Here is a 16,930-nt window from a genome sequence, read left to right as displayed (position 1 = left end):
CTGCTCTTTCATACTGCCTTTGTTTTACGTCCCCCTTCTTCCTTCTCACTTTTCCTAAACAACCCTGAAACATTTGGCATACCAACACTGGCGATAATATTCTAAATGAGCCCCATATGTAAACTGGCAAGTGTCCAACTTCTTAATTACTTTCCTGCCTCTATCTAAAAAAGATCTAAGTAGCAAACACTACCCAGTGCATATTAATCAAAGCCTCTGTTTATAAATGTACAAAGCAGCTACCAAAACAATACATTGTTCTGCCTTTAGCACAATGAAAAGAGTTTTTTTTTTTTGTTTGTTTTGTTTTTTAAAGATAAAAGCTCTCAAGTGTTTGGAGCCAGAGCTCTGCAGCAGACTTGCAAGAACATAGTCCGCCTAGAAAATCACATAACAAAATGAAAATTTTCTGGAACCTGAATAGGTGTGAATCACTACATTTTTATACTACTACTTATCTTACCAGGTACAAGTGTTTGCCAATGGGCTAAATAAGCTCCCCTCCAAATTCATACATGAATTAAAACATTTTTCACTGCATTACTTTTTTAGAAGGCTAATATTTTTATTTCAAGACAAATGTTTTTATTTATTTTTTATTTATGATAGTCACAGAGAGAGAGGCAGAGACATAGGCAGAGGGAGCAGGCTCCATGCACCGGGAGCCCGATGTGGGATTCGATCCCGGGTCTCCAGGATCGCGCCCTGGGCCAAAGGCAGGCGCCAAACCGCTGCGCCACCCAGGGATCCCAAGACAAATGTTTTTAAATAGAGAATGTGGACTGGGGCTGGCAGGGACCCTGGCCTCTTCATCTCATGTTGCAGGAGACCCTCTGCCCCGGGGGCAACTTATGTCTCTTTGGATCCTGTGATGGAAGACCTGAGACCCAGCAAGAAGTTCAACTGGTTCCCAAACACAGGTCATTCTTTATCTCCACGTAGCAAAGCACCCTGTCAGTCACTGGAAGGTTAATAGACTTCCAACTGTTTCAAAGAGACAGCAGTTGAACACTGTCTTTGTCCCTCCTGCCTCTTGACAGTCTCAACTCACCTACCACTAGCTCATGCCACAGGGCAAGTGATAACCACTGCTCATATTGAGCACCCATATTAGAGACTGGGTGGGCAAAAAAGATGTCCTCCCAGTTAGAATAGCTGGGTCAGCAGGGGTGCCTGGGTAGCTCAGTCGGTTAATGATCAGACTCTTGATCTCAGCTCTGGTCTTGATCCCTGTGTGTCAGTTCGAGCCCCGAGTTGGGTTCTATGCCTGGTATGGAGTCTACTTAAGAATAAATAAGTAAAATAAAAAGAATAGCTGTGTCAGGAGACAGAACCACCTAAAATTTTAATACATTCTCCCAAACTGCCCTCCCTAGTGGCCACACCAGGTACATTGCTACCTGTAGCAAATCAGAGTTGCCCCTTCCCACACCCTCACCAGTCAGATGGAGTTGGAGTCTTGTGGTGAAGACTAAACAGTATTATGTGTGAAGCACTTGGATTGAGCACATAGCACTCAACAGTACCTCTAGCATTACAATAGATTTTCAGGTTTTGGCAGTTTGGTGAGTGAAATACGGTATTTCACTGTTGTTTTCATTTTCATGTATTTTCCCCCCGGTCACAAATAATACTCTCTCTCAAAATGTTTAGGGCTCATTTGTAGCAGCTTTATGACCTGCCTGTTCCCATTTTGCCCATTCTCCTCTTGGGCTGTCTTTATCCTCGCTGATTGATAGGACTGCTCGGCATTTCCTCTCAGGTTTTATTTATGGGCTTGTACGAAAGTCTGTAACTTTTATACACTCAACTTTGTCAGCCTTTCTTTTCATGGTTTCTTGCTTATGAGAGAATTTTAGGCCAGGACTTGGAAATGTTCTCCTGTATCACCTGCAACAGTTTCCATGTTTGTTTTGTATATAGCTTTCTAGCAGTCGGCCGCCAGGAGCTGCCACACTTCCCCAGTAGTTTGGGGAGCCAGGCCATGCTAACCTAAACTTCTGCGTGTGCATGTTTTCCCTGGTCCCTCAGGGGCAGCTCATCCATTTATTTGTTTATTCTTGCTCCAGTAACACGCAGATATAATTAATTACTAGAGGATCCTAGCTCTATTTGATAGCTCATTATTCTTTTCAAAAATTTTCTTGACTATTTTAGTTATGTACCATTACTCTTCTAGATGAACTTCAGAATTAGCCTGCCAAGTTCCAAAAACAACGTGCTGGGATAGCTTTGAGTCTGAATTTGATAGGACCGGGTCATCACAGTAAATTCTTGTGCAAGTTTATTGCTTGACTTAGTAATGCTACAGCCACCTTTCCAGCCCCATCTTGTCTTGCTACCCCTGCACTCTGCCCCCAGCCACGGTGAACCACCTTCATTAGCCATACACGCAGGCTGCTCCATCACCTGCCTTTCACAGCTAATCCCAAACTCAGCTCATGTCGACTCCGTGGGAAAGCCTTCCTTGGCAGTTCTCCATCCTTGATCTTGGGTCATCCTCCATCCTGTGCTAGCATGCATATAGCACCCCACAGTTATCTCTTACAGGTCACCCCAACCCACTTAGGCATGAATCGTGTATTCCTATACTTTGCAGGTGTTCAATAAATGTTTTGCTCAGTGACTTCATGTAGACATGCTTGAAGAATCCACAGTTCTTAAAAAAAAAAGGAAGGAACGAACGAACAAACCACAGTTCTGGCAGGTTAGCCTCTCCCTTGTCGGAGGTGGGCAAGCTCTATGTGGAACTGCTGCCAAAGCATTCAGATGAAGTAACCAAAGGAAAGAGTGCAAAAATATTAAGCTGGTGTACTGGTTTGTCAAAAAATGGCATAAATTGGCATTACAATTTTTCCATTTGAACAAGCTTGACAGATTACTGTAAATTACAAGGTGAATCATAACAAAGCTTTACAAGAGCCAGAGTGATCTACTGACTTATATCCTTTTCAGAAGCATGTGGAACATAAAGAAAAAGAACAAATAAAGAAATGACCATCAGGCTGGGTCTCTCTCCATATGCTACCCCTGCCTTATGTAACAGTATAGAAAACGTATCTATGCTTCTTGGGCTAAGACAACTATTACTTCAGTTTTCTTTCTTTCTTTTTTTTTTTAAAGATTTTATTTATTTATTTGAAAGAGAGAGAGAGCATGAACATGAGCTGGGGGTGGTGGGGGGAGGGGCAAAGGGAGAAGCAGACTCTGTGCTGAGCTGGGAGCCCAACGCAATCTCAGGACTATGAGATCACGACCTGATGACCTGAGCCAAAGGCAATGCTTCACCGACTGAGCCCCCCAGGCACCCCTTCAGTTTTTAATCCTTTACACATGCTCCCCTTTCTTTCTACACTGGTATCTGTAAGTGCCTTCTGTGTACTGGGGTAGACAAGATCACATTCCCTCATTCCAGCAAGACTGTGACCATCCCTCCCACCCAGAGAAAGCAAGGCAAATGCCTCAGTATTCAGATGGGAGTGTACCAGGATGCTCATTAATGTTAGCAGGTTTGCACTATATAACTTTTTAAAGCTATGACAAAGGCAATTCAAAGTCCGACTCTTTCCAGGGATATTTAACCTTTAATCTTTGTCAATCACACTAAACCTTTTGAGGGAAAAAAGAGTCCACATACTGATACACCTGGGAAAAATAAAAATTAATATTATGGGCTGAAATAATCCCTTTCCACATGCCTTTTCACAAGAAATGGTCTGCTGTTAAACTTTTCAGGATTAGTCACTAACACACTCTGGGTATTTCAATCTTAGTGACCGAAGCATTCTTACTTTTTAACTTAACCTCATTTGTCAGGGGAATGGAATCATGACTAAAACTGCATTTTTCATTTTAATGCAGGTGTGACTACAGGAGTGGAAACCTGCTTACCCAGAATTAAACTCAATGACTATGTAATCCTTAAAAAAAAAAAAAAAAAAGTGCTATGAGCTTTTACTTGAAGTTGTATCCAGAAGATTCAATGCAGCAAGAAAATGTGGCTATTCTTCTGGATTTCACCTAGATATGAATTCAATAAGTAATTTGCACCATGAAAAAATGCTTCAATCTAGGAAGGACAGCTGAAATTTCAAAATGTACACAGCTCACGGAAGGATGAGAAAACTTTTACGGCACTGTTGTAGAATTTACTCATTTAAAGATTTTGCAAGTTTAAGAAACAACTGCTGTTCCATAATAGCATTTCAGAGATGGGCACATATTTGTTGCACTTATGGAGCACTTACTGTAAACCCTGTGCTGAGTATGAAACAAATACCTCTCCCTCAGGGTCCTGTAAAGTGGGAATCCCCCCATGTCACAGGTGAGGACTCTAGAGGGCAGGCCATGAAAGTGACTTAGTCAAGGTCACACAGGAGGTCATGAGTCTGGAAATTTTATTAGGCCACTGCCCCACCAGCCTGTCTCCTGAGCCCTCTCCTGTGCTGCCTCCATTTACACTGCTTCCCCTCTACAATCCCTGTGCTGACTTCTGAAAAACGGGATGGAGTTCTGGCAACACCTCTGTGGATAAAACCAAACAAGCTCTTTGGAACAATGTCTGACTCAGAAATTAAATGGAAGAGACCTGAGTGATTGATTAGAGGCCCTGAGAAGTTCAGGGCTCTGATTGTGGAGGAGAATGAAGTCCTAGCTGAGGATGTGATCAGTGCCAGCTGCCGGATCATCTTCCCCAGGGCAGAGCTTTTTCCACTCCACTAGGTAGGTCACACCATAGAAAAGTGAGACATTTTCTTTATAGGATACTTTCAATTTCATTGAGAGGGGAGACTCTTACAATTAGTCAGCAAACTATGTAGGTTGCACAGTGTGCAATGAAGGTGAAGTCGTATTTGCAGTCGTATTTGCACCTTACTGCAGCAAGAGGAGCAGAGCGGAAGCATGGAAGGGGTTCTGTGGGGGCAGGGCCGTGATGACCTGGACGGAAAGAAGGGGCCGGCGATCAGGTGTGTGCCTGTCCTGGGAAAGGTGACACTGAGCCTGGCATATTGGTGAGACAGTCAGGAAACAGTGCCGAGAAGAATGGAGAGTAGGCCAGGTGGAATAGAAGGGAAAGCACTGAGTAGACAAGGCTGTCTTGACAGCCAGGCAGAGGAAGTGAGACTGTGCAGTAGGACTAGGAAAGCAGGACAGGTTTCGAGGGGACCTGAATCAGAAAGGTTCATTTGGCTATGGTACCAGCAACTGGTGGGAAAGACATGAAATTGGTATAAAACGAAGACTTTTGTTTGGGAACCAAAAATCAATAATTTCTTATTAATATATAAATTGATTCCATTTTCTGAGATGTTTATACAGAAAATCTGATTTACTCATTATATATATATATATATAACTAGAATATAGCTTTCTGGAGGATATTTAGAGACAAATATTTTAATAAAGGACATTATTTTCACTACCCAACTTTGAAGTAATTCCTTATTTTCTACTTATCTAAGAAGATTCTGGCAACATCTTGCACCAACAGTATTTGATGGGAACACTGATGCAGTACTGCCAACTAATCATGCAATAATGGGTAAGGTCTGAAAAAAGCAGGGTTGTTACATTTCTTTTCCAGTTTTTCAGAACAAGCATCTGATGTTAAAACACCAAGCTATTTAGAAATAACTATACACTCCTTCTCTGTGTTAAGATTTTCCTGAGGACCACATTTCAGTGCAGAAAGTAAATGCAATAGTAACTGTGGTGAAGCAGATGGGACTACATTCTTGGTCAATGACTATATTTGATCATTTATTTTCTTCTTTGCTTTTTGCTAACAACCATTGATCTACATTCCCTCTACCAGGAACTTACCAGATAAGAATTGAGACTATTAAAGAGATATGGCCAAGCTGTCTAAAAATATTTGTTTCAAGTATACCACAAAGTCAGAGTTTTGAGAAATACTGCTATAAATACTTTTAAACCCATGTTGGAATCACTCTTCATATTAGAAAGCAACACATGAAAGAAAACAGTAATATAACTTGTGTCAGGTTTCTTTTAAATCCCGATCTAATGCAAGAAGCCTTCTTGCTTCTCTAGTTATAGGCCTGAGTGTAACCACCATCAGCAAATATGGTGTCCATGCTAGTACCAGTGCCAACTGTGAAATCATCTGAAACTGAATGATTTATGAAAATAACAGAGAAACACAGCACTCGAAAACATGTATTTTGCTCTCTTCCAAAAATTTCTCTGAAACTTCAGGAAAGAAATTGTTTAAAGTATGAGTCCATCAGTAAGGTCAAAAAAGATGGGATAAGGAAGAGAGGAGAGGAGAGTTGTCATGGTCTGCAAGCTGGAAAGCAAACAAACAAGTGATGATTTCTCTCAAGACCCAAGAGAAAGCTGGTGTCCAACTGCAGGCAAGGATGCCAGCAAGAAACAAGGGGATCAAAACATTGGCCATGCAGGGGCCAAGCACAACATCTGGCAGGTTTGGCTCAAGATGTCTGAACAAGTGACAGAAGCACCTACTCCCAATGAAATGCTATGACCTCCCTGCAGAGAGACCAGGTGCAGTCACGGGACAGCCTTGGCAACGCCCAGGAAGGTTTTATCAAAAGTTCTCACAACAGGGTTCTATGGCATCTGCCTAGACAGATGCACGTGTACTCATGTGCAGACCTCTGGTTTCTGCTGAGAAACAAACTTAGCCAAAGCAACTAATGCCATCTGAAAACAGATGAGAAATAATATACAGAAGTAGGAGGGAACAGAACTGAACTTTAAAATTCAATTGAACTAAATCTACCCACCATCTAGCTAGCTAGCTCACTCCATTATATGCATATAGTGAATATGGACCAAAATATGTTTATCTGTATTACTAGGCAGCAAAGCTGAAAATAGCACACCAGTTCTCAGATAAAAGGAATGCCTCATTCTGTGTGTTTTTACCTGGTTGGAGCTTACTGGGATGCTGCTGCACTCCGGTTCCAGGGAGGGGAGGAGGGCTTACCCCTGCAGGCCCAGCACCCTGGGTCGGGCTCACACTGGTCAGAGCCCCTGTAGGCAATGGCTGACCTCTCTTTAACAGCTGCTTCTGTTCTTGCTGGCGGAAGCGTGGAGGCACCTCGCGAGGCAGGTAACGGGACGCAGCTGGCTGCTGGCTGCTGGCAGATGCACGTTTGCCATTGCTGCTGTTGGACAGAGTGCTGGTGGAAGTACTGGTACTGGTACCGGCAGGTTGGGGCTGGCTTGAACAGGTCTTAGTAGGTTCTGGCACTGTAAGGTACAAAATGAAAAGAACCCAAAACTTTAGGAACACTCCTTAAAACCCCACCCTAACCAAAGAAAACAAAATAAAAACTGAGAAAGAAATAACAAGGTAGTGCTCTGGAAACAAATGGACTAAAGTCCAGAGGCTCAAGTTTGAGACCCAGTTTTCTTATAAACCAACTGCAATCCTGAGCAGTAGGTTTTGGCCCACAGTTTTCTCATCTGTAAATTGGGTGATTCAGTTAGGTTAGAGTAGCAGTTCACACTTCGGCTTCTATCAGACTCAATTCAACAAGTTCCCCAGTGACTCTGATCTGGTGCTGGTGGTCCCTGGACCACACTTTGAGAACCACTGCTCTAGGCCTGTGTTATCTCAAATTAAGGGATCCTCAGATGGCCATGAGTTTACATATATTTTTGTTTTAATTCTGATGACAATACACACACACACACACACACACACACACACACACACACATGCATTCTGGGTTATCTGATTGAGGCATTTGTGGTGATGCTATCTATAGCACTACCATACTCTGTTACAGATTTATTGGAAAAGAATGCAGGTGGGCTAATTTGCAAATGATGCATTTGAATTAACTGAAAGTCAAAGTGCCATCAGAGTATTGCATAAGCAAAAGTTTCAAAGTAATTTTAACAGAAAGGAGAGATAAGTGGTAGCCCTGAGAAGGCCGTATTACTACTACTACGTAAGCCAAATGCAAAGATGATTTGAGTAGTAACCCTGCATTCTGAAGGGAGCACAGACACATCAAATACAATTAAGCCGCAAAAGTTGTTCCCATCGTATACTTAAAACATTAATATCCAGGACATTACATTTATCGTTTTTTTAAAAAAAGATATTTTATTTATTTATTTAAGAGATTTTATTTATTTATGGGGGGGGCTTGTGTCAGAGGGAGAGAGAGAAGCAGGCTCCCTCTGAGTAGGGAGCCCGAGTTGGGGCTTGATCCCAGGACCCCAAGATCATGACTTGAGCTGAAGGCAAGTACTTAACTGACTGAACCACCCAGGTGCCCCAAAAGACTGATTTATTTATTTGAGGGCGGGTAGGGGCAAAGGAGAGGGAGAAGAATCTCAAGCAGACTCTGCAAAGAATGTGGAGCCCAATGTGGGGCTCAATCCCATGACCCTGAGATCATGACTCAAGCCAAAACTAAGAATTGAAAGTTCAACCGACTGTGCCACCAAGGTGCCCTTACCTTGTTATTTGAAAAAAAAGATTTTTTTTCTACTTAATTTGTAAATGTCTTTGTGTATATCTTAAAAGTAAATAATATTATAGAAGTATTTCCAGTCAATACTAGGGGGAACACGAGATGTTACTGTTGGGTCTTTACATTACCATCCTGGGTGGCTTATATTTCTCATCTCCCAGCATGGGCTATGCTGTGCACCTGTGGCCCGGTTCTCTCTGCACTGTCCATGTCTACAAAGGCCCTCTGCCCAATGTTCTTCGGTCACCCTGCCCAGCAAACCCTTAATCCTAGATGAAGCCACTGTCCACTCTCTCCACTCCTGCCTCAGATCACAGCCATGTAGTCTGGTGTCACTATGAGTTTATATGTCCCTAACCCAGTGCACCCTCAGTGCTTCCTGGCCAACCTACCATTTCCTGGGTCTGCGGGGTTCCACTGCTGTCTATGACTCACTCAAAGACCTTCCACTCTGGAGCTGCTAATGCTTTTATCTCCTCCTCCTTCTCAGATGAACTATGACTTTATTTTCCAGAAAGAATAAAAGCCATTAGTCAAAACCTTCAAGTTTCTGCCACTACAAATACATGACCATCACACCATTCTCTGTCCCATGCCTGTTACTCTGATCTATGGTGAATACTGTATTTTACCAGTTCTAAGACTTACATTTCTTCATATATTAATAACATTTACATTGGGATGTGTCTTACCATTGATGACACGAGTCAATTGGCAGTACATGAACACTGGTATATCTCACAATCAATGGTTTTGGAGAGGCAATGCAAGATGGCACCCTCCAGGGGATCCCATTTTAGGGACTTTGTGTGCCCTAGTTCTTTAGCCTGTGACATTCTCCAGAAGAAACACAAAAGGCCCAAAGCTTGAGAGTAAGTCTTCAATTAATTCTTTTTTTTTTTTTTTTAAGATTTTATTCATGAGAGACAGAGAGAGAGAGAGAGAGAGAGGCAGGCACAGACACAGTCAAAGGGATAAGCAGACTCCATGCAGGGAGCTTGATATGGGACTCGATACCAGGTCTCCAGGACCACACCCTGGGCTGAAGGTGGCACTAAACTGCTGGGCCACCTGGGCTGCCCTAATTCTTTGTTTTATAAACACAAGTACACAAGACAATCTAGCCATTTGGGTTGGTGTGGAGAGTGGAGGAAAGCACGTTTGCAACTTCTAAGTCACCCAGGGATTGTGTGGCTACTCTCCACAACCAGCTTCTTCTCATTATTTAGACCTACACAGATTTCTTTTACCTTCAAAGATAGCAACAACCACTGCCCTCCTTGACCCCAAATCCCCCTCCATCCATCTCTTGATTTATTGCCTCTCCTCCTGTCAAACCTCTTGAAGGTCCCGTTGGAGCTGCTCTTGCTGTATCCTCCCCCACTTGCCCATATCCATCCCATCTCATGCCCCACTTTGAGGAAATGACAATTACTTCCTTGACGCTAAACTCCAATGCCACATTCTGAGGTTTTGTTTTTGTTTTTTTGTTTTTAACCTTTCCTTTCCTTTTTTTTGAGAGTGGCAGGAAGGGGCAGAGGGAAAGAATCTTAAGCAGGATCCACGCCTAGGGCAGAGCCTGATGTAGGGCTCGAACCCATGACCCTGAGATCATGACCTGAGCAGAAGTCAAAAGTAGGATGCTTAACTGACTGAGCCACCCAGGCACCCCTAACCAATCTGTTACCTTTAGCAGGGACAGTCACTTTGGCCATCCTGAGACACTCTCCTCCTTGGCCAGGACTCTGAAAGTCCATGCTTGGATTCCCACTGGCCTCTCCAGCCACTCCTTCCGGCTCCTGGTGGCAGGTTTCCTCTTTTGCCCTTTTTAAAGATTTGGCTGCAAACACTCACTCAACCAGTCTACTCCCACAGCTTTACTCATCAACCCTCTGGTCATGAGTGGCTAGTGGAGATCTATATTTGCATATCTTATAGGCACTTCAGAATCAGTGTGCCCCCATAGTCATTGGTTTCCTCACTCCCTCTTCTTCCAAGTTCTGCTATCACTCTTCTGACAGGTGGCTCTAGTCAGAAACCTGGACTCCACCCTTGATTCTGCCCTTAATCCTTCCCAACCTACCTAAAACCAACTGCCCAACTTTGACATTTCTAGTTTACCTTAAATGTCCCTCCTAAGTATCCCTCAAGCTCATCTGCCTGTTTCCATTCCTATTGCCCCAACCAGAGTCTGGAGCACCATTCTCCCCCTGTGGACACTACCAGAGTATGTTTGTCTGTAATCCATCACCTACTGCAGTCAGTGTGGTCTCCTTCCCACTGGCACCTTCAAGGATTCCCAGCCCCTTAGGATACAGTTCACAGGTCCTGGGCAGGAAGCTGTCCCTAATCCCCACTTTTCTAGACTTATCTGCTAACTTCATGCTGAGCCTCTCTCTTCCAGCTAACTACCACGTATCATCAATACTCATAGACAGCTCTGCACATTTTAATGTTCCTGAAATTGAGATGCATCTTATAATTATCAGTTTAGTTTAACTGGCAGTATGAAATAATGCACAATTGATAATATATCAGATTCAGTAAAACATGGTGATTCCTAGACATTCCTTAAATATCAGATTAAAGGTCACTTCCTCTCAGCCCCCTGGCCCCCTACATGTTCCAGGCACCCTGTATGTGTGCCAGCACTCAGTACCTCAGACTGCTTTCTAGTGGGCCCGTCTCCCTGTGAGGCTGATTTGACATCAGCATGGTGCCTGGCACACAGTAAGCACTCAACAAACGTTAGAGGGCTTGACTTTTTCTCTAACACACACTATGAAGTTCAAGAGAAATGCAAAACTAGCAGAATATAAAGAAAGTAATTGGTAAGGTAGAAAAAATACTAGACTGGAAAACTGAAGCTTTCCAACTCTGAAAGCCTAGAATTTTATAAGGGAAGAACAAAGGATGTGGAACATGGTTTCAGTTCTGTGATGGCTTATCTCTTCTGAGCACAGAGTTTCTCTTACTTGTGTTCTACCTCTCTCTGCTCCTATTTCCCTGGCCTTGCTATAGACATGGAACATTTTTTATAATTTACTTAGATTTGTTGGTTATTCACCTTCAACTCAAAGGCATATGAGATGGATATTCATTCTACCTTTTTTAAAAACATTTTTATTTATTTATCCATGAGAGACACACAGAAAGAGGCAGAGACATAGGCTGAGGGAAACTCGATTCTAGGACCCTGGGATCATGACTCAAGACAAAGGCAGATGCTCAGTCACTGAGCCACCCATGGGCCCTGCCCCCCACCTTAAAAGAAAGCTATAAAACCTATTATAGGTTGATTTTTAAACATAGGGGCTTTCAAGTATGTTTTTTTTCTGACATTGACCTTTTGCTAATTAAAATAGCAGAAGTTCCTAAGTATTTACCCAAATGAGTTGAAAACTTCTATCTACACAAAGCTTTAGGAGTGTTTCTAGCAGTTTTATTCCTAGTTGCCCAAAATGGGAAGTAACCAAAATAACCTTCTATAGGTGAAGGACAAAGAAACTGGTATATCCATACAATGGAAAATTCACATTTAAAAGAAATGAGCTATCAAGCCCTGATAAGAAATGAAGGAATCTTACGTGCATACTGCTAAGTACAAGAAGCCAGTTTGAAAAGGCTTCAAATTCTATGATTCCTACTATATAACACTGTGTAAAGGCAAATCCATGGAGAGAGTAAAAGCATCAGTGGTTGGTTGACAAGGGCTTGGGGAGGGAGGGAGTAGGAAGAGGCAGAGCATAGGGTTATTCAGGGCACTAAAATGTTACTATACTTTATCATGGATATAGGACGTTAGCATTTGTCAAAACCCATTAGAACTGTATAACACAGGGGGCACCTGGGTGACTCAGTGTTGAGTATCTGCCTTTGGCTTGGGTCGTGATCCCAAGGTCCTGAGATCAAGCCCCACATCAGGCTCCTCGCAGGGAGCCTGCTTCTCCCTCTACCTGTGTCTCTGCCTTTGTCTCTGTGTCTGTCATGAATAAATAAAATCATAAAAAAAAAAAAAGAATTGTATAATACAAAGTAAACTCAATGTAAACTGCAGACTTTAGTTAATAATAATGTATCAGTCTTGGTTCACTGGTTGCAACAAACGCACCACACCAAGGCAGAAATTCATAACAGGAGAGACTGAGAATGTGCTGGGGTGGGGAAAGGAAGTACGGTGGGAACTCTCCATTCTTTCTGCTCAATCTTTCCATAAACAAAAAACTGCTCTAAAAAACAAAGTCAATTAGAAATTCTTGTGCACTGTTGGTGGGAATGCAAACTGATGCAACCACTGTGGAAAAGAGTATGTATATTCCTCAAAAAAATTAAAAATAGGGGCACTTGGGTGGTTTAGTCAGTTAAATGTCTGACTCTTAATTTTGGCTCTGGTCATGATCTCAGGGTTGTGAGATTCAGCCCTGTGTTGGGCTCCACACTGAGCATAGAGCCTGCTTAAAATTCTCTCTCTCTTTACCCCACTTCCCTCTCTTTAAAAAAAAAAGGGGGGGGGGATCCCTGGGTGGCTCAGCGGTTTAGCGCCTGCCTTTGGCCCAGGGCGCGATCCTGGAGTCCCGGGACTGAGTCCTGCGTCGGGCTCCCTGCATGGGGCCTGCCTCTCCCTCTGCCTATGTCTCTGCCCCCCTCCCCGCCACCCCCGTCATGAATAAATAAATAAATAAATCTTTAGAAGAAAGAAAGAAAGAAAGAAAGAAAGAAAGAAAGAAAGAAAGAAAGAAAGAAAGAAAGAAAGAAAGGAAAGAAGAACATAGAATGACCATATGAGGGGATCCCTGGGTGGCTGGGTGGTTTAGCGCCTGCCTGGAGTCCCGGGATCGAGTCCCACATCGAGCTCCCTGCATGGAGCCTCCTTGTGTCTCTGCCTCTCTCTCTCTCTCTCTCTCTCTCTCTCTGTCTCTGATGAATAAATAAATAAAATCTTTAAAAAAAAAATGACCACATGACCCAGTAATTCCACTACTGGGATTTACCCAAAGAAAATGAAACTTGAAAAGATACAATCTTAAAAATCCTAAAAAAAAAAAAAAAAAAAATGACCACATGACCCAGTAATTCCACTACTGGGATTTACCCAAAGAAAATGAAACTTGAAAAGATACAAATCCCTATGTTTATTGCAGCATTATTTATAATAGCCAAGATATGGAACAGCCCCACTGTTCATTGATAAATTAACAGATAAAGAAGTTGTGAGGTACGCGCGCCACACACACACACACACAGAGGCAACACTGGAATATTACTCAGCCAGAGTAAAGAATGAGATCTTGCCATTTGTGACAACTAATGGACCTAAAGGGTATAATGCTAAGTGAAAGAAATCAGAGAAAACAGATACCATATGATTTCACTCATATGCGGAATTAAAAAAACAAATGAGCAAACAAAGAAAAAAGAGACAAACAAAAACCCAGACTCTTACATACAGAGCACAAACTAGTGGTTCCCAGAGGGGAGAGAGGCAGTGGATGGGTGAGATAGGTGAAGGGGATAAGAACACACTCATCATGAGGAGAACCAAGTAAGGTATGGAATTGTTGAATTACTATATTGTACACCTGAAACGAACATAACACTAATTACAGTTTAATTTTAAAAATCCCAAATCTAGGGTATCCCTGGGTGGCTCAGCGGTGGTGCCTGCCTTTGGTCCAGGGCGCGATCCTGGGGTCCCGGGATCGAGTCCCACGTCGGGCTCCCGGAATGGGGCCTGCTTCTCCCTCTGCCTGTGTCTCTGCCTCTTTGAATAAATAAAATCTTTAAAAAAAAATCCTTAAAAATATATATAAATGAATAAAAAAAATGAATGAATAAGTAAAATCTTTTTAAAAATCCTTAAAAATATATATAAGAACATTTAAAAAAATCCCAAATCTATTAATTAAAAAGACAAAAAAAAAAAAAAAAAGGAGAGAGAGAGAAGCAAACTTGCTGTCTCTCTCACAATAGCAACTTTCCATTACAACTTTGCAAGTGAAATTGAGAGCAGGGTAGAAGTACATCTGTCTGAGACACTACCACTGAATTTATGTAAAAACATGTGATTAGTATGGGGGCACCAGGATGGCTCAGTTAAGCCTGCAAGTCTTGATTTCAGCTTGGGTCATGATCTCAGGGTTGTAAGATCGATCCCCAAGTTGGGCTCTGCATTCAGCGTGGAGTCTGGTTGTGATTCTTCCTCTCCCTCTGCCCCTCCCCCGGCTCACACTCTCTCTAAATAAATACGTAAAAAATTTTAAAACAATAAACATACATGATCAGCATGATATCACTTCCCTTTACTACACATTTTAATGTACCTGGCCCAAAGGTTTTGCTCTAGACCTAGACATCGCTTTTTAGGAAGCCCAGGGTATGAACGCAATTGGTTATTTTACTACAAAATTCAAAGGAAGCAGCAGAAGAGGAGGAAGAGGAGGAGAAGTAGGAAGGAAGGACAGAACAGGAAAGAGAACTAGGAGGAAGCTACATTTTTCTACCTACCCCTGCTATGGGAAACCCTCTTCTTTTTCCGAGTAACTAACACTGGAGGCCAGCTACCATCAGAATCAAGTGCTTCCGCCTGTCACCCAGCCTTTTCAATGAATGGAAAATGAAGAAACCTGCCTGAACTCAGAAACTGATAGAAACAATTTGGCAAGGGCTCAGAAACAAAGTATCCAAGCCGTCGGAGAGCATAAGAAATCCCCCTCTCCTGCCCTCTTCCGCACCTTCACCCCCAGGGCCCAAGTGAGCTAACCAAGATTCACCTGCACCCTCATCTCTGACAACCAGTCAGGGCTCTTCCACTACACTGCTGTCATCTTCTTAAAAAGATCAAAGGGCAGGGCAGCCTGATGGCTCAGCGGTTTAGCGCCGCCTTCAGCCCAGGGCCTGATCCTGGAGACCCGGGATCAAGTCCCACATCAGGCTCCCTGCATGGAGCCTGCTTCTGCCTCTCTCTGTCTCTCTCCCTCTCTCTGCGTGTCTCTCATGAATAAATAAATTCTTAAAAAAATCAAAGGGCAAACGCAGGGCTATTTTTCTTCAAAATACTTACAGGAAAGGGAATTCATGCTACAGAAATGGAAGTCTAATACAGTAAATGAATCCTACCAATCACTGGTTTTGAAGAAGCATAATAAATGAATGTTATTAATAGGTAACTAGTTTTGAATATAAAGCACCAATCCTAAGGTATCTGAATATGGAATATTCCATTTTCCTCATGTTGCCTGCACTACATTACCTGTGGTCAGGTCACTCTTATAGCCTCATTTTAAGAGTCAAAGAATTCCACACCAGTCCCCACTCTGGAGGGGAGAGGGCAGCATAGGGCAGGAACCAGCAGGAGAAATCAGTGTCTCTTGTATTTTTAGAAGGTGTGGAAAGCATAGTGAAGATGTGACAGAGACCATACGAGGCCAGCAAAATCTAACACAACTGCTATCTGGGCCTTTGTAGGAAAAGTCTGAAGAACGATGAGGTAGAAGGAACCCAGAATTCTGACCCTGTCGAGCTGTGCCTCTGGCCTCTTTTATATGAGAAAGCAATAAAACTTCTCTGGTGGTAACCAGTATTTTTCAGATCTTTGAAAACTGGCAGCTAACTCACATAATCTCAGCTGATAACTGGAGGATCTCAAAATTTGATCTGTTCATATAATACAGATAAACCAAATGGGCAGTTTCTGACCAGCGATCCACTCTCTTTGGATACAAACTTTTCTTTTTTTTTTTTTTTTAAGATTTTATTTATTTATTCATGAAAGACACACAGAAAGAGAGAGGCAGAGACACAGGCAGAGGGAGAAGCAGGCTCCATGCAGGGAGCCCGATGTGGGACTCGATCCTGGGACTCCAGGATCACACCCTGGGCCGAAAGCAGGCTCCAAACCGCTGAGCCACCCAGGTGTCCCTGGATACAAATTTCTTGATCTCTTGTTGCCCAAAGAAAGAATAGGGTATCCCAGTCATCGTGACTCACCTGTCTCTAAGCCTATCCTTCAATGACAGAGGCTCACAGATGAGTGTATCCTACACATCATTGTTTTAATAGAGCAGAACAGTCAGGCTGTGGGAATTTTAGTTTAATTTTATTTAGGGACCATCAACAAGTCACTGACTTAGAGAACACAAAGACAGCAGCCAGATAACTTTGCTGTGCCCAAACCTTCACGGTGCTCTCCTCTCCCCAGTAAGCTCTCCCCTTTTCTTTTAAATGACAGTGACACCTGCTGGGGAAAAGACAGATATGAAAGCACCCTCTGAGAAATCAAGTCTTTTCTTTAAAATATTTATTTATTAGAGAGAGAGAGAGAGAGCGCGTGCATGAGTGGGGGGAGGGGCAGAGGGAGAAGCAGACTCCCTGCCAAGTGGGGAGCCCCACTCAGAACTCGATTCTGGGACCCCAGGATCATAACCTGAGCCAAAGGCAGACGCTCAACCAACTGA

At 42.9% G+C, this 16,930-nt stretch overlaps 1 protein-coding gene across 6 annotated transcripts in view; it reads right to left on the bottom strand.

Moving 5' to 3' along the window:
* Positions 1 to 16,930, bottom strand: part of TNRC6C (trinucleotide repeat containing adaptor 6C) — a 153,102-nt gene that overhangs the window by 73,772 nt on the left and 62,400 nt on the right. For 5 of the 6 annotated variants that reach the window (XM_072781755.1, XM_072781752.1, XM_072781756.1 and 2 more), the window contains one exon: positions 6,913 to 7,239. In XM_072781755.1, the coding sequence (XP_072637856.1) occupies positions 6,913 to 7,239 (327 nt within the window). Of the gene's footprint in view, positions 1 to 6,912; positions 7,240 to 16,930 lie in introns of those variants that run through there. The other variant, XM_072781753.1, reaches the window with a different exon arrangement.

Source organism: Canis lupus, chromosome 16 (assembly GCF_048164855.1).
Source record: "Canis lupus baileyi chromosome 16, mCanLup2.hap1, whole genome shotgun sequence".
Lineage (NCBI taxonomy): Eukaryota > Metazoa > Chordata > Mammalia > Carnivora > Canidae > Canis > Canis lupus.
This window is presented reverse-complemented; position numbering and strand designations above follow the sequence as displayed.